At 35.4% G+C, this 25,568-nt stretch overlaps 2 protein-coding genes and 1 pseudogene across 2 annotated transcripts; 2 read left to right on the top strand and 1 right to left on the bottom strand.

Annotated features, from left to right (window-relative positions):
• Positions 1-915: 915 nt before the first annotated feature.
• Positions 916-4,176, top strand: LOC140506083 (olfactory receptor 10D1B-like). Its single transcript, XM_072612853.1, has one exon. It carries the CDS (start codon positions 1,078-1,080, stop codon positions 2,008-2,010), a length of 933 nt encoding a protein of 310 aa, XP_072468954.1. The 5' UTR covers positions 916-1,077; the 3' UTR covers positions 2,011-4,176.
• A 13,466-nt stretch (positions 4,177-17,642) lies between these two features.
• Positions 17,643-18,587, top strand: LOC140506084 (olfactory receptor 10D1B-like). Its single transcript, XM_072612854.1, has one exon. The coding sequence runs from the start codon at positions 17,655-17,657 to the stop codon at positions 18,585-18,587; it is 933 nt and encodes a 310-aa protein (XP_072468955.1). The 5' UTR covers positions 17,643-17,654.
• Positions 18,588-22,122: 3,535 nt separating this feature from the next.
• LOC140509156 (olfactory receptor 10G9-like) lies at positions 22,123-23,105 on the bottom strand (annotated as a pseudogene).
• Between the last annotated feature and the right edge of the window lie 2,463 nt (positions 23,106-25,568).

The raw sequence follows: 25,568 nt of genomic DNA, 5'->3' as shown, positions 1-25,568 counted from the left end.
AAACCAGAGAGGCAAAGGTGAGAGGAATGGATCATTTCAGGAATGCAGAAATAGTCAATTCAAAGGCATAGAAATTGGAGTTGGAGTGTCTTTTTAGAGTAAGTAAAAGCATACCAATAGAGTTAATAGAAGTATGAAATATGTATGGTGTAAGAAGGATGGAAAGGTAAGCATTGACCAGGTTATGAAGAGCTTTCAATTTTAAACATAATTTCAGATTTGATCCTGAAGATAATAGGGAGCCACTGGAGCTCACTGGGCAAAGGGATAACCATTAGATCATTATTTCTGAAAGAATACTTTGACACCTGGGTGTAAGATGAATTGGAGCAGGGAGATGTAAGCCAGGGAGACCATATACAAGATTATTTCAATGTTTTAGATGAGAGGTGATAAGCACCTGGGCTTATGTTGTGGCTGTGTGAGTGCAGAGAAGGGAACAAGGAAGTCAGCGAGGTAGAAAGAAGGATTTGAAAATGGATTGGATATACCGGTGGCAGAGAGGTCAAGGTTATAGGCCTAGTGACTAGGAAGATGAAGCTACCCTTTATAATATTAAGGTAGTTCAGAAAGGGGGAGGCTTTGGAGAAAAGATAATGGGTTATATTTTGTACATTTTGGTTTTGAGATGCCTAAGAGGCATTCAGTTTGAGAGTTCTAAGAGGCATTTGGAGATGCATGACTGGATGATGAAGATGATGATGATGATGTTGAGGAGGAAGATGACGATGATGAATAATTGACTTGCCCAGGATCAGACAACTTGTAAATTTCTAAGGCAGTTTTAAAACACATATTCTCCTTACTCCAAGTTCAAGACACTATGCTATCCTGTCTCTCAGTTGAGGTAACAGATAAGAAAGCATTTTGTAACTATAAGGCTATAAATATCAGCTATATGTCAAAAATCAGACAAAGCTCTTCCATTATAAAGCCATCAATTATTATGTTTTTTCTTTTATAGGTATATTTATATCATGTCCATTGAACTTTGTCTTGGACCTCTAACACTAGCATTCACCCTTTTGGATCCTGTGCATTCCATACCTGGGATTGATTGATGTTTTCTTCACACAGATGAAGAATTATACAGTAGTGAGTGAATTTATTCTCCTGGGAATCCCCCACACCAAGGGACTAGAGATTCAACTTTTTATTGTGTTTTTATCTTTCTATTTCTTTACCCTGCTGGGGAACCTGATTATTTTATTAGCCATTATCTCTTCATCTCGCCTTCATACACCTATGTATTTCTTTCTGTGTAAACTCTCTATTTTGGACATATTTTTCCCTTCAGTGAGTTCACCCAAAATGTTGTTCTACCTCTCTGGGAAAAGCCATGCCATCTCCTATGGGGGCTGTATATGCCAACTCTTTTTCTATCATTTCCTTGGCTGTACGGAATGTTTTCTGTGCACTGTGATGGCCTATGACCGTTTTATTGCCATTTGTTTTCCTCTGAGGTACAGAATCATCATGAGCCACAAGGTATGTGCCATATTGGCCACAGGGACCTCATTTTTTGGCTGTATTCAGGCCATCTTCCTAACTGCCCTCACCTTCCAGTTACCCTACTGTGGACCCAATAAGGTAGACTATTACTTCTGTGATATCCCAGTGATGCTGAAGCTCGCCTGTGCAGATACCTCAGCCCTAGAGATGGTGGGTTTCATCAGCGTAGGCCTTATGCCACTTAGCTGCTTCCTTCTTATACTTACTTCTTATAGTCGCATTGTTTGGTCCATCTTGAAGATCCGCACTGCAGAGGGACGGTACAGAGACTTCTCCACTTGCAGTGCTCACCTCACAGCCATTCTTCTCTTATATATACCTGTTGTCCTCATTTACTTACAGCCTACCCCCAATCCTTGGCTGAATGCCACTGTTCAAATACTGAATAATCTGGTTACCCCTATGCTGAACCCCTTGATCTTCAGCCTAAGGAACAAGGAAGTGAAAGCATCCTTAAAAAAGGTGCTACAGCAGGTTGGGTTCCTTTCTGAGAAGTGAGAGAGAAGTCTAGAGATAGAGCATTTGCATTTTTTACTTAAGAGAGACTCCTGAACTTTGTATCTCTCCCCCTTAATTTCTTCAATCCTTTTGATCCCCTTTCTTTACAATACTACTATTACTATTTAGATTGTTCTCCTGGTTCTGCCCACTTCACTTTGCATCAGTTCATATAAGTCTTCCCAAGTTTTTGTGAAATCATCCCCTTCATCATTTCTTACAGCACAATAGTATTCCATCATATTCATATACCATAACTTGTTCAACTATTACTCAATTGATAGGTATCCCCTCAGATTCTAATTCTTCATCACCACAAGAAGAGATGCTATAAATATATTTGTACATATGGGTCCTTTTCCATTTTCTTTGATCTCCTTGTGCTATAGAGTTAGTCATAGTATTACTGGGTCAAAGGGCATGCATAGTTACAAATTGCTTTCCAGAATAGTTAGACTAGTTCACAGTTCCACCAACAACACATTAGTGAACCTATTTTCCCACGTCCCATCTGGAATTTATCATTTTCCTTTTCTGTTATTTTAGCCAATCTGATAGGTGTAAGGTGGTACCTCAGAATTGTTTTAATTTTCATTTCTCTAATCAATAGTGATGTAGAGCATTTAAACATGATTGCTTTGATTTCTTCTTCCAAAAATGTCCTATTTATATCATTTGACCATTTATCAATTGGGGAATGGCTTTTAATGTTTATAAATTTGACTCAGTTTTCTCTGTATTTGAGAAATGAGACCCATATCAGAGAAATTTGCTGTAAATTCCCTCTCCTTGTTTCTTCTTCCATTTTCTTATAATTTTGGCTGCATTGGTTTTGTTTGTGCAAAATTTTTTAATTTTATGTAATCAGAGTTATCCATTTTACCTCCAATGAACCTCTCTATCTCTTGTTTGATCATAAATGCTGTGGGATATTGGTTTGTGCCTAATTTTTCCCAGATTGCTTTCTTGTTTTCCTAACAGTTTTTGTCAAATAGAGAGTACTTGTCTCAATAACTGGGATCATTGAGTTTATCAAACACTAAGTTATTGTTCTTATTTGTTTCTGTATATTGTGTTCCTAATCTTTTTCATTGAGCAGTGACTATTTCTTTTCCAGTATCAAATTATTTTGATTATGATCAGTTTGTAATATAGTTTGAAATATGGTGCTTCTAGGCCACCTCTTCATTTTTTTCTCTGATTCCTTTAGTAGTCTTGACTTTTTGTTTCTCCAAATGAATTTTATCATCTTTTTTTAACTCTGTAAATTAATTCTTTGGTTGTTTGATTGTACAGTACTGAATAAGTAAACTGCTTTAGGTAGTATTTTTATTATGTTAGCTTGACCTATCCATGAGCAATTTATTTTTCTCTGTTTGGCTCTATCTTTATTTGTATGAAGATTGTTTATAATTGTGTCCATATGTTCCTGTTCATGTTTTGGCAGATAGACTCCCAAGTCTTTTATACTTACAAGTATTTTATACTTACAGAATCATTTAAATGCATTTTCTCTTTCTGTCCCTTCCTGGTGAGTTTTATTTTGGTAATATATAGATATGTTGGTGATTTGTATGTATTTATTTTATATCCTGCAACTTTGTTAAAGTTGGTTTTTTTTGAGTAGTTATCCATGGTTCTCTAAATATGCCATCATATAATCTACCAAAAAAGTGACAGGTTTGTTTCCTCATTATTTATTCTTATTCCATTTTTTTCACTTCTTGTTGCTAGAGCTAGCATTTTTGAATATTATTGAGTAATAATGGTGAAATATGCACATTCTTGCTTCACCTATGATATTATTAGAAAGGCTTGTAGTTTACTCCCATTACAGATAATACTTGCCCTTTGTTTAAGATAAATGCCACTTTTCATTTTGAGAAAAGCCTCATTTATTCCTATGCTTTCTATTACTTTTTAATAGGAATGAGTGCTATATTTTGTCAAAAGCTGTTTCTGAGTCATTTGTGGTAATTACGTAATTTTTCTTATTTTTGTTATTTATATGATTAATCATGTTTATATTTTTCTTATATTGAGGCAGTCCTACATTCCTGACATAAGGACAGCCTGGTAATAATAATAATAATAATAATCTTTGTGAAATATTACCATAAGCACATTGCTAGTATTTTATCTAAAAATTTTCCATCAATATTCATTAGGAAGATCAGTTTACAGTTTTCTTTCCTTGTCTTTTGTTCTCTCTTCTTTAGGTATTAAAACTATATTTGAATCATAGAAATAATTTGGTAGGATTAGTTCTTTACAGTTTACATATTATTGGAACTCATTGTTTAAAAATAATTCATAGAATTCACCTGTAAATTCATCTGCTTCTTTTGCTTTTATTTCTTAAGGAGCTAATTTATGGATTGTTCAATGTGTTCCTCTTAGATGGGGCTATTTAAATATTCTATTAATGTAAACAATATATTTTTTATAAATATTTATTCCCTTCAGCTAAATTTTTAGTTTTATTGGCATCAAGTTGGGCAAAATGGCTCCTAATTATTGCTTCAATTTCAGCTTCAGTGCTTGTGCATTCATCCTTTTCATTTTTATATGAATAATTTGCTTTTGTTCTTTCTTTTTTAAATAGAAAATCCAAAAGTTCATTTTATTGTTTTTTTTTTAAAAATAAACTAGCTCCTAGTTTCATGTATTAGTTCAATGGATTTTAAACTTTGAATTTTATTAATTTTTCATATGATTTTTCGGACTTTTTATTTTGATATGTTATTTTGGCATATTGTTTTTTATAGTTTTTTTAGTAGCATCTCCAATTCAGTTATTTGCATTTCTCTGTTTTATTGATATAAGGATTAAGTGATATAAATTTCCCCCTACGTAGTACTTTGATGGCATAGTAGATAGAGTGCCAGTGTGAGACCTGTGGCTTCAGACACTTACTAACTGCAGGACTCTAGGCAAATCACTTAACTCTGTTTGCCTTTGTACTTCATCTGTAAAATGAGTTGGAAAAAGAATGACAAACCACTCCAATATCTTTGACAAGAAACCTCAAGTGGAGTCATAAAGAGTTGGACATGAATAAAATAACTCAACAACAAAACACAAATTTTGTCATTTCATTTGATGGTTGTCTTTATCTGTAACAATTAATTGATTGTATCTGTGACTTATTCTTTGACCCACTAATTTTTTAGGATTAGATCATTTAGTTCCCAATTAATTTTTAATTTATGCTTCCAAGGTTCTTTATCAAATGTAACTTCTATTACATTATGGTTTGAAAAGGATACATTTAATATTTCTGCTTTTTTTGCATTTGTTGTTTGTGAAGTTTTTATACCCTAATATATGATAAATTTTTGGGAAGGTGCTGTGTAAACTAATAAAAAAAATTGTACTCCTATTTTGATTCAATATTCTATACAGTCTATCATATCTATCTTTTCTATAATTCTATTTATCTCCTTAATTTATTTTTTGTTTATTTTGTTAAATTTATCTGAGTCCAAGAAGGGAAAACTAAGGTCCTCCACTAGTATAGTTTTGTTATCTAATTCCTTCTGTTATTTCTTTATTTTTAAGAATATGGATGCTATGCCATTTGACATGTATATGTTCAGTATGATACTAATTCATTGTCTATGGTTACCTTTAAGTAAAAATGTAATTTATCTGATTATCTCTTTTAATCAGGTCTCTTTTTGCTTTTCTTTTGTCTGAGATCATAATTGCTACACTTGTCTTTTTGTACTTCATCTAAAGCATAATAGATTCTGCTCTGGACCCCTATTTCAATTCTCTGTGTGTCTTTATGCTTCAGATGTGTTTCTTATAAACAACACAATTTGTTTTGGTTTCCAATACAATCTTTTATTTTCTCTTTTATGGGTGAGTCATTCCATTCACACTCACAGACATGATTGCTAATTGTGTATTTCTTTTATTATCTTACTATTATCTTATCTTGTTTTTTTTACCCTGTGCCCTCCTTAAAAGTCTGTTTTGCTTCTTACCACTGCCTCTCTTAATCTATATTTCCTCTTATTCTCTTCCCCTTTCTTTTAATCCCTCTTTCTTCTACTTCCTTGTTGGGCAAGATGAATTTTTCTACCCAATTGAGTGTGCGTGTGTATTCTTCCTTCCTTGAACCAGTTCAAATGAAAGTGAAATTTAACTGTTCTATTCATATTTTTAAAGGCTGTTTTCATGTTTATCCTATGTTATCTATACTCTAGGCTAAATGTCAAATTATTTCAACCGTTTCTATGCAATCACACACAATTTCCAATCCCCTCACCAATTTTGCTAATCTTCCTCTGAAATCACTCCAGTTTGTCAAGGTTCCTTTAAAGTTTCCTAAAAATACAGAGAAGTTTAATACACAAATGCTAAATGATATTGATTAATTCCTTCCTCAAATCAAGACAGTCATTAAATATAAGTGAAATCTATGATAACCAAGATGTAGAAATGCAGCTTGGAGTGGAATTGGGATAAACTGTAAAACTTGTAAACATCAACAGAATAGGAACCAGACCACAGTGCAAGAGAACATTATGGACAGGGTATAAGGTAATTCAACCAGTACTAGAAGGCATATCTGGAATTTCCCATTTCAGATGGTTTGTTTCCTATGATCTCACCATCACTCTTACCCAATGAGTATATTGGGAGAGATAAGGGGGTACTCTGAATTAATTGCTCCCTGAGAGTAGTTACTGAATATATCATGTCCCAAGAGCTATACAAGGAAATCAAAGAATTTTTTTTTCATTATTGAAACCTCTGAGGAAGAAATTCAGAGTGTACGGCCAGAGGTGGGTCTTGTTTGTGCAATACCTCAGAGACTTTTTTGTTGATAAATAAGGATAGAATTGAAACTCCTTTGGTGGGAGCACAACCTGCCCTGCCTTCAGTTTCTGGAATCAATGAATGTTAGGTTATAGATGATATTCTTAGATACTATATAGAGGAAACAGCCCTCCACCAAAGTCTGCCACATTCACCCATGATCAAGGTAAGTACAAGAACTGTTTGTCCAGCTGTTTTTCCTACTCTCACATTCCATTAAGAAGGAACACAGTCACAAGGAAGGTGGCTGCTGGATGATCCTTTGGTCTAAGAATGGTACTTTTTTTGGTGCTAATTTTGGGACTTTCCTTCCTGCTGGGAAGTCCTAAAAAATATAGCAAGTCCATAGTGCTATTGCACTGGATGGTAAGGTGGCTTCTGGGTGTAATAGAGCTCCCTTGACTTGCGATATTGACCCTCTTATTAAATTTTTATTTTGGATATGGTGATCAATATAGTTCCATTCTTTCTATCTGCTTATCCCTGATTATAGTGAGGAACAGTATCCTTTATATATTCATTGACATAGACAATTTAATTGTAGACTTGGGTCTCTTCTAACTTTAAAATCATATGAGTATTTTGGATAATACTAGAATTATAATTGCATTATTATAGAGAACTTTCAGGTGAGAAAACTCCTATTAATGCAGGATAGTAGCTACTCTGGAACTTATAGTCTTAATGAGCTGCCACCTTAGAGTACTGTGAAGTTAAGTGACTTGTTTAGGTCACACAGCTACTATGGGTCAGAAGTATGACTTGAACCTGGCTTTAACACTAGGTCTCTATACTATACTACCTCTCCTGACAATAGTAGCTCAAATTTGTATAGTGCTTTAAGGCTCATAAAATGTTTTCCCCACAACACTGTGAAGTGGGTAATATAAGAATAATTAGTCTCTTTTGAGATAAGGAAATTGATACTTAGAAAAATGAAATGACTTGCCAGGTTCATAGAATTAAAAATGAGAGAAGGGACTTGAACAATGTTCTCTCACAACTCCAAGTGTCCTTTTTAGTTGCATTGTATTCATTCTATGTATTGTATTCATTGTATGCATTGCTTTCCTAGTTCTTACTTGATCTGCATCAATTCACATCAGCCTCGTTATGCTTCTGAATTTTTCATATTCAATATTACTAATGGAACATTAATATTTCATAATATCTATGTACCATAATTTGTTTAACTCTTTCCCAATTACCATACAACTACTTTTTTCCTAGTTCTTTCCTACCATAAAATGTACTGGTATGAATATTTTGCTATGCATACAACCCTTATGTTTTTGACCTACTTGGACTATATGGCTAGCAATGGAATTTTGGGGCTGCTTTATGAGGGGCATAGCTTCCAGGATTAAGATAGTTCAACTGTGCTCTGCCTTTGTCAGTCCTCAGCTATATCATGTTCAGTTCAGGGATTCATAGTTGAAGAAGAACATTAATAAGTTGGAGTATGTCCAGAGAAGGGCAACCTATATGGTAAGGGTCTTAACTCAATGTCATATGAAGATTGATTGAAAGAACTGGGTAGCTTTAGTCTAGAAAAGAGAAAACTCAGGAGGGCAAAATCTTCCTACTGGTAATAATTAATTAAATATTATCATTATAATAATTAATAATCATAATGATTAATTATTATATAATGATTAAAACCATATAATAATTATTGTATAATATGTTATTAAATATATTAAATTCTACTATGCATTATATATTATTATGTTATATTTTGCAACATTGTATATTATATAACATTTTGTAATATATAATTATAAATAATATAAATAATTAATAATTAATCTCCTCTGATAATAATAATTTATGAATTATTAAATTGTTTCAAAGTACGTGAAACTTTGTCATGTAGTGGAGGGACGAGGCTTGTTTCCTTTGGCATGAAAGGGAAGATCTAGGAGTACTGAGTAGAAGTTTCAAAGAGGAAAGTTAAGACTCTTTATTAGAAAAACTTTCCTAGCAATTAGAAGTATCTCCAAGTATTATGGGCTGCCTAGAGAGATGATGGGGTTTTCTTCCTGGGAGCTCTTCAGGCTGACTCCTCAGGGGTATTAGATCTTTTTAAGGTATGATTTCAACTAGGTGGCCCTAAGGTTCCTTTAACCACTCAAGTTCTATGATTCTACAGATAAGTAGACAAAGGTTATGAACAAACAATTCCTCTGAATAAGAATCACAAAACTATTTATAACAATACTGAAGACTGATCCAAATTAATAATTATAAAAGAAATGCACATCAAAAGATTTTCAGGGCATTTAAAAAATCTCACACATCTCAAATCACCTTTGGCAAGGATGGTAAAAGGTAGAAAAAGCAAATGTTGGAGAGTGCTGGAAAGACAAGTACCATAATGGATTGTTATGAGAGCTGTGAATTGGTCCAGTCATTCTGGGCAATTTGAATTTATGTTAGGAAATTAAGGAAGAGTTCCATAATTTTTTGATCTAGCAAACTCACTGCTAGGAATATATTATATTGAGGTCAAAGATAGAAAGTTTAGTGAGAGAAATGATTATTAAATAATAAATTTCCTGACCTTTCCCAAAATTTTGCCCCACCTACCCTATCTTATCTGGGTGAGGTTGTCACCTCACCCAACTAGAAAAACTTACAAAGAATTTAATCTAAGGTGAACTCTGAGTATTGTGCTCCATTTAGGCAGATTTGGGCAGGGGGTGTAGATCCTTTGTCTAGATTGCTCAAGGCTGGAGGTGATTTGAAAGTAAATGGCATGATCAAAGTCATATCACCCAGCCCCTTGTTAGAATAGTTCTATCTCTCATTGTAATATTCATTCTCTCTTACTACTTGATAACCAATCAGAGCTGATTGCCACCCTCTGAAACACCCACTCCTCCAAAGGCATATAAGCATTGAGTAGGTGTAGGGCCAATGTGATATTCGTAGTGCCTATGGCAGCCATGAATATGCCAGCACAATTCTGAATCACAAAACACAACAGACTCTCCACATGGAAGACAGTGCCAAAACATCTATTCAGATGCCAGAAAGCCAAATCCATCATAGCAACAAAAACCTATATACAATAACAATGCAGAGAACAACACCATCCCCAAGCCTCCCCCCTGCTAGACTTTCCACAAAGCTGCTCCATTAAACAAATCGCAAAAGTCCTTTCAGTCATGTTACCCAGGAGCCTGTATCCTTCCTACCTCTGACTGCTCTCTGACTAATGTCCTCTCAGCTCTGCTCTAGCTCTGCCTCTTCCTGTTCTACCCATACAGCAAACTCCTTCCACCACAAGCTCCATGTGACTCAGACTCATATGACTCAGGGTTCGATTTGACCCAGGCAGGTCACTTGGGCTTGTTAACCAATGGGAAAAATCTCCCCATTTAAATTACCATTATAGTGGGTTCTATAAAGGATCCTTAGCATTAGAGAATGTTACTGACCTTTTAATGAATTATATTCTAGCATGATTAATAAAATTATTAATTAGAAATTATGTCTCATAGTTTTTATATGTCACAGTTTGGTGACCAGATGAAGGGACCAGAGCTCTGCACTCCATATTCTTAACAAAATATTTCTCAATGTCTTGGACCCGGATGGAGAATTTCTCTACATGGGCAAGTTTTTTCTTAGAATTCTGTGATATGACTCTCCCTTTTATCAGTAATTAGGTTTTCTCTGTGTATGTTTTGTCTGTTTTAAATGTTTGAGCTGCAGCTTTCTAATTTTCACTCTCAATAGTAAAGCAGTGATCAATAAGATTAAGGTCTATTGGTAAGATCTTCTCAAGCCAGGTTATTGGGGGTATATTGAGTCATGCACAAGTTGTGGGAAGCCTCTGTCAAAGAAGTCTTTGAGAGAAGTCTTGTTTTTAAACTGAGTTTTGGGGGCTGATCTGGCAGAGATATGTGGTGAGCTGCCTGAGAAATTCAGGGTTTATTTTGAGATCATGGCCTGGGCAGCTCAATCCTACTATTAAATAGGCATGGTCCAAAATTTCTTGCAGGTAGGATTTCAGAAAGGGAAACCAAGACAAGCTATGAGGATATCAACTCTTGTAAAAGTTAAAAGATTTGGGAAGGATGTTTTTAGGTAGTTAAATTTAATTGCAGGATTGGATGTGGAACTGAGTAAAAAAAGTCTGTAGTAAGCACAAAAGGGAGCATACAAGTAAGTGAAACAGGAGAATAGAGAGGACTCCCAAGTAAGTGAAGTAATTTTTAATCTCTACTTTGATGTGTGTTATTTTTTTATCTGTATCTTTGTTTTACCTCTGTGGGAATCGTTAAGATAATGGCCTTCATTTGTTAAGTGGGGGAACTGAAAAAGCAAGGTGAGTCTCCCCCAGGATATAATTTTTTAAAAGAGGTAATATTAATTCTGGGTTCTCTTTCTGTCTTTTATTGTGTTTATAGATTTGAAGGTGGAATGAGAGAAGGGATTCCTCCCCTCACACAGCATATCTGATGTGTTTCAAACTGCAATTTTAAAAAAGTTTTTATTTTTAATCTTTTAAGGAACTTTGATCATGGTTTTTCTATCATAGTCTTAAATACAATCATGTTAGTGTTTCAGCAATTGATGTTGAAAATGTACATTGACATTGTGAAAGTGCTTTTATAAGTAATGTTGGCCAAAGGTGTGAGAGAAATACAACTCTCATGATTTGTAAATCATTAAGTGTCAACTCTTGCCAGATTTTGAGAAGTGAAGAGTACCAGGAAAGAAAGGAAAGTGTGACTTAATATGACAACGTAACAGATCTCTCCTGTTATCTAGGCTGTCAAGCCTTTTGTAAACTGTTAACAAGCTTAGCAATAAAAATGGAAGACATGTGCTCCAATCTCCTGTTGTTCCGGGAATGTTGCCCTGGGTGCCCATGTGACAGATGGTCTGAGTATGTTGAGAAGATTAGGCAAATTTAGTCTTTATATAAGTAGATATATTGAAAATTTTGTAACTTGATTTGAAAACCAATACAGACATAGGAGGTTTGGAGAAATTTGATGAGCATTGTGTTCACAACTGTGATAATTAAAATTTCTTAAATACTGTCACTTTTAAAATGTTTAACAGTGGAGTAGCTGGAAGTAGTGAATTGTATAATATAAAATGCTTCAAATAAATAACCCTTGTGTAAAATATAATACTAATTGAAATTAGAAGTTGAGGTTCTATATGATATTATTTGGAAAATAGATCCAGGTGTGATAAGAATTTATTCTGGTCTTATTTTAAATGAAATTTATTGTCATACCATTTGGGTCAGGAAGATTGTTAGCTATGTGATTTTAAGCCAAGTTAGTTACTTCAGTTATGTGGTTTGTAATGTGTTTTTTAAAAAATACCAATGTTAGGTATTTAATTTTTAATTTGATTGTTCATTGTTTTTAGAAATGTGGTTAGAAGAATTTGTTCTTCATTTTTTTTTTTTTAGGTTATGGATTTAGTTGTTAAAAGACATAAGTAAATCTGTTATAAAATTAAAAAATATCAGTAACATTGTGTGCTTGCAGATTGGTAGCTGAGTTAGGGTCTCAATATTATAAGATTTCACAATCTAACCCCTTGCTTTAGGTTAAGGTGCAATGATTTGATGTTAGTTAAGAACCAGAAATTGCAAGGAAAATATCTTTTATTCCCTTGAAAAAATCAGTCTTTAGTCAACTTCAGCCTAAGAGTTCTTGATCACCCACCCCCACCTTTCAGGTTAATCTGTAGGAAGCCCATATTAAATCTAACAGCATATACATTTTAGACATGATAAAAAATATTGATTATTGTGATCTGTGACAATTGTTTAAAATTTTTAAATTTTTTTTGTATTTAAATTAAATATTATTTAATTAAATCTTGGTGAAATTGGCCATGCCCTGCTACCATTCATTCAAATACCTTAGGTTTTAGAATCTCATAATATTTTAGCTCAGCATACTTTGTTAACCTAATGATAACAGTTGTGAATTCAAGCTGTTTGTAAAATTTTATATGTATTTCTAAGTATGAGTATGTGGAAATTGGAAGCTGAATACTTAGTCCAGCCCCTTATCTGAAGTCTCAACTAGGTAAAGGAGGTAAGGGATTGAGAATTGATCCAGCTCTTTGAGGAAGTAGGGGAAAAATTATACAGAGCTGGAAACTGTCACCACCTATCACATATACATACACACACACACACACACACGTGTAAACACACACAAAGTTATGGATAATAATCTTTTTTTCTTTTGAATCATTAACAGTAGCCAGGTCTTAGAAATTTAAATGTTACCGTTAAAGATTATAAATCTGGATTTGACTTGATTTGATTTAAGCCAAAATCTGTTCTAAAGGAAAACAGAACGTAGTCTGAGTGTGTTCTCCTATTAGGTTAATTATGGCAAATCAGAATCTAATATAAAAGAAATTTGTTATTTGGCATTAAGAAATTTATTAGTCATGTGATCCCAAGCAAGTTGTCTTATATCTGTTTACCTCACTTTACTGTTCTATAAGGGCATAATGATGTCACCTACTTCCCAGGGTAGTTTCCAGAATCACATGATTATACAGTGCTTAACACAGTGCCTGGTATAGGGCAGATGCTGTATATTAACTATTTTTATTTAATTAGATGTAATTGCTTCATACTTGGTAACTTTATATGGAGTTTTAGATGTGGTCACTATACTGTGCCACTGGTGATGAGACGAATGATTTTCTGTGTACAGTAATTTGGAAACACGTCTCACCGAATGCTGGCTACTTGATTGGTAATAGATTTGTTTCAGATTTCAAATATATAATATTGTTTATAGTATTTTTATGTTTCTAAATTTTCTTATATTGTGAAATTTGGTGAACCATCGTTACCAGTGGTAGAAAAGCAACTTCTCTTATAATCTATATGTTGTTAGATTAAGAATTGTACTGTTAGAAAAGGTAAAAGAACAAAGGTCTGAAAACTGTTGTGTAATTTTATCAGATTTGTTGACCACATGCATAATATTCTGAAGTACTATAATTAAGAAATAATAATCTTTGAGGTTTACCTATATATTTAAGAGGGAAGTTTCATCAAAAATTATTTGTCTATCACTTATGGCAATTAAGAGATTGTTAATTAAGTTATTTGGAGTTACTGTCATAATGGTAAAAGCTATCAAGTATTTATGCAGATATTTTAAAAGGAAAATTGATAATTGATTAATGTGTGGTAAAAGGAACAAAGAAAAGACCTTGTAAAATCATCTAAGGTTATTTGTGTGTGTGTGTGTGTGTGTGTGTGTGTGTGTGTGTGTTAATTTGGAGATTTATAGCAATTGGCCAGTATTGTTTTTCTAGGGATTCAAATGAACTACCTATGTAGGATTCCAGAATGTAATTATTTTCTTGATTTCTAGTGATATATTTTATACCACAATGAGTTTATACCCTAAAAGAAGACAAAATGAAGAAAAGGATATTGAAAATTGTTAAAAACTTGTAAACTTTGTTATTGTGATAAAACTAATTTAATTGGGTATATTTTTGGCTTTGCTTCACTTAGAAAAAAACAGAATCTCCCGCTCATTGCAAATACTTTTTTGACTAGTGGGGGTTGGTAATTAGGAATTTGTAGTAATTAGAAATTTATTTTATTTTTATGGTATTTTTGGGATTGATTTATGATATAGACAATTTGCACCAACTTAGTCTTGATAAATTCCAATTTTAAGGATTTGTTTTTGCTTTAAGGGTTGAATAAGAAATATGTCAGTTTAGAGATTTCCAACTAATTTTCTTCATGAAAGTCTAGTATTATCTTTTTAACATCAGGATAAATTTTAAGCTATTTTTAAGAAAGAGAAATACTTTTAGGAAGGAATACTCAGGCAAAAACAAAATTCAGAACCATCCTGGAACCAATCTTTTGTTACAATTGAAGTTAATCTGGCAACTTTTAAATAAATTTCTTTTGTGTTAGTCCATCTTTTTTTTATTAAAAAGTGTTCTATTAATAATTCTTCACTGGAACCTCATTTTTGTAATGAAGTAATGCTCAATGCTAAGTATAAAAACTGGGTTCTAATTTTTTCTTTGTATCTGAGTTTCTTGGATTTATCAACATGAAAACTGGCTAACCTAAAAATGTAAAGTCTCTGATATAAAAGGTTCCAAATTTGATTTTCTAGTAGCTGGGGCAAGATTTTAGCTTTCATCTGATTTGGTTATTCACAAAGTAAATTTAAAATTTTGTTAAGACCAATTTTGTAGGATAATTTTTTAACAGAGGACTTTTTAACAGAGAAGAAGATCTCTCCAAGTGACCTGAATCAGAGAAGCCAGTCATCTGGAAACTGTTCTGAGACTCAAAAGCAGAAGACTGCATCAGATGTTTCCAGAAAAGCAGACTACTATATGAGATGAGACTTCTATGAAAGGGTCAATTTTCTTTATTTTTTATTATTTGATTTTTCCTATGTGCCTTTTATCTGTAAGTTTGCTTAACACAGCAGACTTCCCTCTTTGATTTCATCAGTCTGATCAATCTTTTTCCCTTTTCCCCTCATGTTGTTTCCCATCATAAGCCCTATTATTAGAAATGAAGTGTTTGTCATTTCAGCTATAATTCATTGAAAAGACTCATGTCTCTCAATGGAATCAAATGGGGAATGAGAAAAATGATTATTAAATTAAAAAATATTGAGAAGATTCCTGAACTTCCCCCAAAATTTACCCAACCTATACTATCTTATCTAGGTGGAGTTGTTGCCTCACTCAACTAGAAAACCTTATAAAAAGTTTAATCTAAGGTGAATTCTGACCCACTGTGTTCCACTCAGACAGATATGGGCAGATCTCTCAGTGCTAGAGGTGATTTGGAAATAATGACATGATCAAAGTCAAATCACCCAGCCCCTCATTAGAAGAGCTTCATCTTTCATTGTAATGTTCCTTTTCTCTCATTACTTGTTAACAAATTAGAGTTGATTACCACGCTCAGGAACAACCATTCTTCCAAAGGCATACAAGTGTTGAGTGGGTTCTATGAGCAGTCATTGGCATAAGAGAAAATTACTGATCCCTGTTATTAATTAATTTTATGCTAGCATGATTAATAAAATGATTAATTACCCAGAAATTATGTCTTGAACTTTTTAAATGTCATGTTAGATATACTACAGTAGCATCACTTCTCATTTCAAAGAATTGGAAACAAAGTAGGGATCCATTGATTGAGGAAACATTAAACAGATTGTGGTACATGAATGTAATCACGCAAAGAATACAGGGAAGATTGGGAAGTAAGAATAAAGTAAACAGCTAGGAAAACAATATAAATGAAGATTAACACAATGTAAATGGAAATCACAAAAAAAAAACCCAAAAAACAAAATTGAAGCAGAAGACTGTGCAAAATGACCAGGAATTATCTTGAAAAAGAGATATGAGAATGAATCTTGGTTCGATTTTTTCAGAGGGTTGGGCAATGGATAGGGAACACTCCAGGCTCCATCAGACTTGATTGATGTGTTGCTTTGTTTTGCTAAATTGCTTTTTTCTCTATTTTTATTCTTTATCATAAAGAATTGGGGATATATTTGGAAATGAAGATGTTAGAAAAATTATTAAAATTAATTTAAAAAATAAAAAGTATCTAATATAAAAATTAATATAAAGAAGGTCAAATTGCCTTCAATTTATGGGGTAAAGTGATAATAACTGACACATTTACCTTAGAAGACAGTACCATACTCCAGTTATGTGGAAGGGCATGCCTTGTCTTGATCTAGCTATTTGAATAATTTCTTCAGATTCAGAATATCTTTCACCCCTTCTAAGTGTATTACAATCTTTTCCCATTTCTGAGGAGTTTTAAATCTTTTCCAGTGCTTTAATCAAACACAGCTCTAAGCTTTTAAAGCTGATGTCATATTATACACAGTCATGCTGTACCACAAACCATCCTTGATATCACTGTCAAAAGCAAACTATTTGTCTGGATTGTCCATGGCTCTTTCCCAAATTGATCATTTCTGTCTTGTTATGTATTTAATAGAAGGAATGATGGGAAAAACCAGCTACTATCAGAGTTTATAAAAAAAAAAAAGCGAAACCAATAGTGGAAGGCTCATTTTGCAGAGATGACTGATTTCACTCCATTGTGAATCTACCCAATGGATATTGGAAAGAACTTAGTGTCATAAAATATAGTTTCAAATGCCTCTTTCACCACTTATCAAGTCAATAAATTTGGGAAAATCTTTGAACTTTTTTGAGCCTCAATTTCCTTCTCTGTTAACTCAAAATAATAATAATCATCCTACCTCCATCACAGAGCCGTTGTGAAAATTAATTATAACAATAGCTAATTATAGCGATATAATAATAATAGCAACAGCTAAATAGCACGCCAGAGTTTGCAAAGCACTTTACATTTGATCCCCAAAATGACTTGGTGGATGTTATCCTTATTTCATAGATGAAGAAAGTGAAGTTGAGACTGTCTAAGTATCTACCTCTGATAAGTGTTTGAAGCAGTGTTCACACCCAGCTCTTTCTTACTCCAAGTCCAGAACACATCGTTCCATGTTTCCTCTCAAATGACATGTCATATGAGAGAGCAGGTGGTCCCCTTAAAGCAATATAATATAGTATGTTAGTCAAATGTCAAATCTATTGAAAACCTCCATTTCAAAGCCCAAAGTGGTTTTATTTGTATATTTATGTGTATCTTTTAACAGGTATATTTTCTTCATGGCTATTGATCTTCATTTTGCATCTCTGATGTCTGTACCCATCCTTTGGTACCCTGTGCCCCACCACTAAGTATTGAATCTTTCCTGGAGATGAAGAATCATACAGTGGTAACTGAGTTCATCCTTCTAGGAATCCCCCACACAGAAGGGATGGAGATTGAACTCTTCTTTGTGTTCTTATCTTTCTACTTCTTTACCTTAATAGGGAACCTAACTATTCTGTTAGCCATAATTTCTTCTTCTCGTCTTCACACCCCCATGTATTTCTTTCTGTGCCAGTTGTCTATTTTTGACATATTTTTTCCTTCAGTGAGTTCCCCCAAGATGCTATTCTTCCTTTCTGGGAATAGCCATACCATATCCTATGGGGGCTGTGTATGCCAACTCTTTTTCTATCATTTCCTTGGCTGCACTGAGTGTTTCCTATATACTGTGATGGCCTATGACCGCTTTGTTGCCATCTGTTACCCTCTTCGGTACACAGTCATCATGAACCATAAGGTATGTGCCATCTTGGCCATAGGGACCTCATTTTTCGGCTGTATTCAGGCCACCTTCCTCACTGTTCTCACCTTCCAGTTGCCCTACTGTGGACCCAATAAGGTGGAATACTTCTTCTGTGATATCCCAGTGATGCTGAAGTTAGCCTGTGCAGATACCTCAGCCCTGGAGATGGTGGGTTTCATTAGTGTGGGTCTCATGCCTTTCAGCTGCTTTCTTCTCATCCTTACTTCTTATAGTTGCATTGTTTGCTCCATCTTGAGGATACGCTCAGCTGAGGGCAGACGTAGAGCCTTCTCCACTTGCAGTGCTCACCTCACAGCCATCCTCCTATTTTATATGCCTGTGGTCCTCATCTACCTACAGCCTACCCCCAATCCTTGGCTGAATGCCACTGTTCAGATTCTGAATAATTTGGTCACCCCCATGCTGAACCCTTTGATCTATAGTTTGAGGAACAAAGAGGTAAAATCATCCCTAAGGAAGGTACTACAGCAGATTGGGTTCCTACCTGAGCAGTGAAAGACAGACTTAATGGAAGCAGAGACAGATTAACAAAGGCAAACACAGAGAAAGAATGATTAATTGTTTTTTAGTCATCAATATGTCTTGAATATTCTATCTCTCCTCAATTTCATTCTCACCCTTTTTAAAAACCCTCTTTCATCTCCCAGTGGCCCTTTTTGCATTTGGTTGCAATGACTATCCCCTTAAGAATAATTACTATCATTGAAGTTCAAATTTTACTAAGAGTTTTGTGAGAACTACTGAAATTATTGCCCCTATTTCTAAGAAGAGGCCAGTGAAAGTTTAAGTGACTTGACCATGGTCCTACAGCTAGCAAAGATTTAAGATAGGATTTGAACCAAGGTCTGCCTGAGTCCAAGTTCAGCCTGCATTAGACTTTTTGATTCTTGGAGAGATATTAATCACTCACTCATATTTAACAGCCAAATTAATCCCCCAGATCAGTGGTAGCCATTTAAATTTTAATTCAATAAGCAAACTTGGACACAAGCAGGAAAAACATATCTGGGACCTGAAGCATAGAGAAGATATATTTCTTCAGCCTTCCACTTTTGTTCAAGTGTTTGTCCTTGACTCATAACCAGAGCCATTCATCTACTGTGAAGTGGGTAACAGAGACTGTAAGGAGGTTGAAATGATAGTAGACTAGAAAAATGTCTGAGATCAGATGACTGTAGCTCAGTGTGGGAATGTCTTACCCCTGCCTGACCTGTTGGGAAAAACCAGTGCAGAATGCTCATCACACACTATGCCTGTATGAAGACAATGGATCATTTCTTTGGTAAGTGGATGTGACATTTTACTTTTTCTTCCACAAAGACCATTCCAATTCCCTTTGAAATGGCATTCCAGCATATGAGGCTATTGTTTTCATGGCCCAATTCACCATAAGTCAGTTTCTAGGAGTCTCTTTAATCACTGTGGAGGTTGAACTCAGGACTCTTTGGGAAGGAGAAAGGGAAATGGAAAGCAGGAATGAGGGAGGCCTGAGGTGATCCCTATTGCTCCTTTCTCTCTGTCTAATTTCAAGAGGCAGTGAAAGCTTCTAGGCTTAAGGAATCACAAGAACATATTCTATGGGCTTCCATTTGTGCAAGAAGTTTGAGGACCTAGGTCAGTCCTCAGTATCTATGAATTTTTTGGTTCTCTTCAGTCCTACCTAAATGTCATTTAACAAAAAGAGTTGTAGAAGATGGGCATGGGAGAACAGGAGGAAGATATGGACAAGGATCAATCTGCCAAGATCTGTTTTATCTTATTTTCTAGTGTGGGAATATCCCAAACTCTGATGACCTGTACATGGAATCAAGGTCCTACCCTTAAATCCCTGAAAGACACAGTGAGACAAATCCACCACAGGATCTCAGCATCAAAAAGGAAATTGAATAGGACACCTGAGAACAGTTTAATTTCTAATTACTCAGTGGGGTCTGTCAGTGGCTCCACAGGGGTGGCAACTAACTCCAAATTGAGGATGATGCAAGGATAAGGAGACTGACACCAGAATAGTCCAGAACCTATATCAGACAATCAAAGGACTGAGGGAGAAGTCGTGGTTTGGGAAAGAAAGTTGGCCCTAATACTTCTCAGTTCATCTGGATCAATAGCAGATGATGTATGAAAATATTTAGAGTAGTGTCTTTGCTGATTCATATCATTAACTCCAATCTACCCAATAAAGTGAGAGAGATAAGACAAAGCAATTCAATTTGTTCATGGTTGGTTTGGATCAGATGATATCTAGAGTCCTTTCCAATGCCAAGAGACAGCTGGTCAGACAGTGCTGAGTCTGAAGTAAGGAAGTCCTGAATTCAAATACAGCCTCAGATATAGAGTAGAAATATGACCTTAGTCAAGTCACTCATATATACTTCAGTTTCTTCAACCGTAAAGTGGAGATAATAATAGAACAAATTTTGTAAGATTTTTGTGAGGATCAAATGAGAGTCACTTTACACAGTGACTGGCATATAGTAGGCACTTAATAAATGTTTATTCCCTTTCCCTTTTCTTCTCCTTTCTCCCAAGACATAATGTGTGAAGACAGTGGAGATGAATGCAGAACTATGGAGCTGGGTGTTTACCTATAAACTCAGGGGGAGAAACACAAAAAAATAAAGCAAAACAAAAAAGGATTGCCCAAGCTTACTTCCAAGCTAATCAGCCCACCTCCATTATTCAATATAATTCTCTACTATGAATTAAACTGCATATAGATGCTAATGGAGCCCCTTCTTTCCCATAGCAAGGATACATTAAATGTTCTGGGATTATATTTTTTCCTGCTCCTGCCCCCTTGTCTGCCCTTGAATACATTCCCATATTGCAGTCAATTATACAGTCCCCTCCTTTTCAAAATTATTTTGTAACAGACTTTTTACTAAAAGTTCAGAGCTAAGCATGATTTTTTCTAGAGATATGTTATCAGCTCTTCAGAGGGTTGAGGAGACACTCACAGGATACCTTGCCAGAGATAACTGTCCTCACATATTTTTTTGTGAAATCTAATCTCTTTTAATACAATTTCCATTTCAAGTAGGATTCCTTGTTCTTATTCCTAACCAGAGGTGTTCAAAAGTCCAATGTTTTGTGATCAGCCCCATAAGGGTGATTCCTCTTAAGAGAAGAAACACATAGGGTGTGTAGGGATATCTTCCTTCCACCTCCATGAGAAACATTTTCTAATCTTTCTCATAGCTCCCATATATTTTTCTGGGAAATAATAACAACAATAGCTGACATGTTCATGGGGCTGCTAGGTGAAACAGTGGATAGAGTTCAGGGTCTGGAGTCGGCAAGACATGAGTTCAAATCCAGTCTCAGATACTTACTCTCTGTGTGACCCTGGGAAAGTCACTTAACCACCACTTGCCTCAGTTTCCTCATCTGTAAAATGGGGATAATAATAACACTTGCCTCCCCAGGTTCTCATATAGATCAAATGGGATAACAATTGTAAAGCATTTAGCGTGGTACCTGGCACATAGTAAGCACTGTACAAATGTCAGCTGCTATTATTAATATTCAGAGTACATGGTATAAACATCTCATTTCACAGTTCACATCTCATTCCTCAAAAATCCAATGTCAATGGAGAAAATAAATATTATTTTTTACCACTTTGGAGATGATAAACTGAGACTCCAAAAAGTAAGGCAATGTGATACAAATCTCTAAAGCAGTGTGGGACACAGCTGGAATCCTAAGATTTCTCTCTCCATGTAAATAAGTCCTTTCATGATGACCACACTGCTGCTTCTCAATAATCAGATGAGTTCCTCAATCCTGTTATCATACCTTCTGTAAGATATCCATGAGGAACTCAGTGAATGGGATATTCATTTACCCTGACTTTTCTTATTTCCAAATTTCCATTCTTTTAATATTTCCAAATAAAATTCACAAGCATGAATGTGTTAAAAGACCACAGAGTCATCATTAGAATTATAATAGCAGTGATTTTTCCGACTCAAGAAAGAAAACACAATGAAGTCTGGCAAAATATATTTACATATACATATATGCACACACACATCAGAAAATATAGACATGACCAACCCACTCGCCCCCAATGATCTATTTACTTTTAGCAAAAACTCTGCTTTGTAACTTGAGCAGAGCTGTCTTCACCTCCTTGTTCCTCAGTGTGTACACCATAGGGTTCAACATGGGTGTCAGCACAGTGAAGAAAATAGCAACAACTACATCCACGGCATCTTCAGTGCCTGGTCTCAGGTAAATGAAAAGACAAGGTAAAAAGAAACAGAGCCACAACGCAGTGGGAGGCCCAGGTCTGGAAGGCTTGTATCTGCCTTGTGCTGTGCGGATCTTCAGGATCGCACGGACAATGGACATACAGGAAAGAAAAATCAGGAAGAAACAGGTAAAAGTAAGTACCCCAATGTTAAGAAAAATTACCGTCTCATTGTCTGAGGTATCTGCACAGGCTAATTTGAGAATGGGGGGTGCATCACCAAGATAATGCTCAATCTGATTGGGTCCACAATAGGAAAGACGGAAGGTCAGGGTAGTCTGGATAGTAGAGAGAAGGGCGCCAGAGAGCCATGTGCCTCCTGCTAGAAGGGCACAAGTTTTCCCACTCATCATGGCGGCATAGCGCAGAGGGTGAGTTATAGCCAGGAAGCGGTCAAAGGACATGACTGTATAAAGTAAGCACTCAGAGCCCCCCAGAAGGTGAAAAAAAAAGAGCTGAGCTACACAACTTTGAAAAGAGATGGCCCCACCCTCTGGAGATAAGAGACCCATGAGAATCTTGGGTACGGTGACAGTAGAAAAACATGTGTCAATGAAGGGGAGGTTGGCCAGGAAGTAGTACATGGGGGTGTGGAGGTGGTTATCTACCTTGATCACTGTCAAGATGAGGAGGTTTCCCACCAGAGTCAGTACATAGATCACTAAGAATATTCCAAACAGGGTGGTGTCCAGTTCTGGTGGATGTGGAATCCCCATGAGGATGAATGTGGCCACAGAGCTCTAATATTTCCTTTCCATTTAGATTGTAGGTGTTTTACCTAAAGTGGAAGAAGAAAATATCAGTCCAAAAAGATCCACAACCATGTAAATTACACAATGTCAGAGATAGAACTCACTAGCTTCAGGTATAACTCAATCCAACAGCTTCATTTACAGGTTAGGAAATTCATAATGAGAATGTTAAAAGGAAGAAGTGAAGGGCATTGTAAAGCTACTGGATTTGACACTGACGGATCCATCTTTATATTCTTTAATACTTGTTAAGTGTATTATTTAATAACACTTGCTAAGGGAGTTATTTAGCTTTCTTACTGTCGGTTTCGCCCTATATAAAATGATTTATTAACCTATACAGTTCATTTCACCTCTTAACCATATACAATTGCACAGTATAAGAAGTTCAGAAGTTAAACATTGGTCCTCTGAGTCCAAATCCAATGCACTTTTCATTATCAATAAATTCCCCCCAAAACACAACTTCTACTCATGTTCCCAGACTATTAGTCACAGAGTACCTAGGGGTGGAGGAGAACCTAGGATTACCTCTGTGGTATTATCCTTTGGATTGCAGGAGCAACTCCATCAGACCATACTTCTCATTAGGAATCAACCAGGAGACTCACATAACTGCACTTGAGCTAGGGTGTCCTCTTCTACAAATACATATGGAATCATCAGGGAGAGTTGGTACAAACTTAATATACAATTGTTAGGAGAGAATTTGAAAGAATTCTGATGGAGCTTTCCTTGGGTTTTTGGCTCTCTTCTGTCTAGGAAATTCAGTTGAATCCAATGGTCTTCCCCCATCTTAAATGCATAGCTGGCACTTTATGCCACCAGAAGTCACATTATTTTAGATGACTGTCTTTCCAGTTCTCTCTGTCTTTGATGAGTCTCTTCAACTCCTGCTGTAGAAAATTTTCCTACTCTGACCCACTGCCAATCCTAGAACATTGCAATTGCTAACTCACAGGCTACCCGGGGCCTCTAGACTTTTCAAAATTCTCCAGTTATTCTTAGGTGCTCATTTACCTAATATCAAGATACAGAGACTGATGAGGCTTTGTGCTTATAGTCACATGGAATCTGGGTGTGAGAGGGGACAACTGCCTCCACCTAAGTGTCAAGGCCAGAATGAAATAGTCCTCACATCTCATAGATAGGAAGGAAGAAGATTTGAAATGTTCTGTACCTTGCTTTTACAGGATCCCTGAGTTATTAGTTTTTCTGGCTCAGCAGTCAATTAGGTAACTCATTATTAATACACAGCCTAAAGCTCTCAGCCATGTATAACTAGAAGTAGACTTGCCCTTAAGTTTCCAAGTGGTTTGATGAAACAATGCAGGGTATATCTGTGTATACTCTAAGGACTAGCCCCTTCATGCCAGTTGAATTTATATACAAAATAGATCCAAGGTGATTCACTGCACAGGGAATTAGCAGTTGTGAGGGTCAGGAAAGATTTCATTTAGAAAGTAGCACTTTAGTTGAGTTTGTATGGACACTGGGGGTTCTATGAAGCAGTGATTTAAAAAAGGAGTTAATTCCATGAATGTAAGACAGTTTGTTTAAAAGGTAGGAGATGAGAAATGGAGTGCTGTGCACCATTATCCATCCCAAGGTCACTTTGCATGGACTGCAAAACATATGAAGAAGAAAATATGTAATATGTCTAGAATAGTTTGTTTGGACCAAGTTGTGAAAAACTTTAAATGCCAGAGGGAGATAAGATGAGACTATTGTTTTAGGAAAATCACTTTGGCAGACTTGGGAAATATGATTTGAGTATAATTAGGAGACTATTACAATAGGATAAGGAAAAGGTAAAAAGGATCTGACTTAGCGTTGATGTCTGTATGAACAGAATAAGGAGAATTAATGCAATGGATATTGTGTTGATAGGAATGGCATCCCACTGCCATGAACTAAGACATAAATGGATATTGGAGAAGGATTTCATCTTTTTAGATTGCCAGGTACCTCCATAGTTGAATCAACAAAGTGACTTAAATCTCATTTGTAATATACTCTATAGGACAGAGTGCCCAAACAAAGAAACCAAAATCTAGTATTGAACATACTTCCTAGTGAGATTTACTCCACAGGGTTCACTCTATATAGACCTCCCTCGAAGAAATGACATCTTTGTCATCAAACTGGGAGGGGAAGACCCTCAGGGTTGCTGTTTCCAAGAGAAACAGTTACCATTGACAGGTTCTGAGCCAGGAGGGCTCAAAATATAGGCATTAAGTGAAGCTTGGGTAGGGACCTAGTCTGATCCAATATATGAGCTTCAGGGTGAACTGGATTTTAAAGTTTTGTGCAAGAAGAAAGAAAGAAAGAAAGAAAAAAAGAAAGAAAGAAAGAAAGAAAGAAAGAAAGAAAGAAAGAAAGAAAGAAAGAAAGAAAGAAAGAAAGAAAGAAAGAAAGAAAGAAAGAAAGAAAGGAAGGAAGGAAGAAAGAAAGAAAGAAAGAGAGAGA

This window comes from Notamacropus eugenii, chromosome 5, assembly GCF_028372415.1.
Source record: "Notamacropus eugenii isolate mMacEug1 chromosome 5, mMacEug1.pri_v2, whole genome shotgun sequence".
NCBI classification, from domain to species: domain Eukaryota; kingdom Metazoa; phylum Chordata; class Mammalia; order Diprotodontia; family Macropodidae; genus Notamacropus; species Notamacropus eugenii.
This window is presented reverse-complemented; position numbering and strand designations above follow the sequence as displayed.

Excerpts from the sequence above, each read along its gene's own strand:
- LOC140506083 (XM_072612853.1), top strand. The coding sequence starts at position 1,078 with ATGAAGAATTATACAGTAGTGAGTGAATTTATTCTCCTGGGAATCCCC.
- LOC140506084 (XM_072612854.1), top strand. The coding sequence starts at position 17,655 with ATGAAGAATCATACAGTGGTAACTGAGTTCATCCTTCTAGGAATCCCC.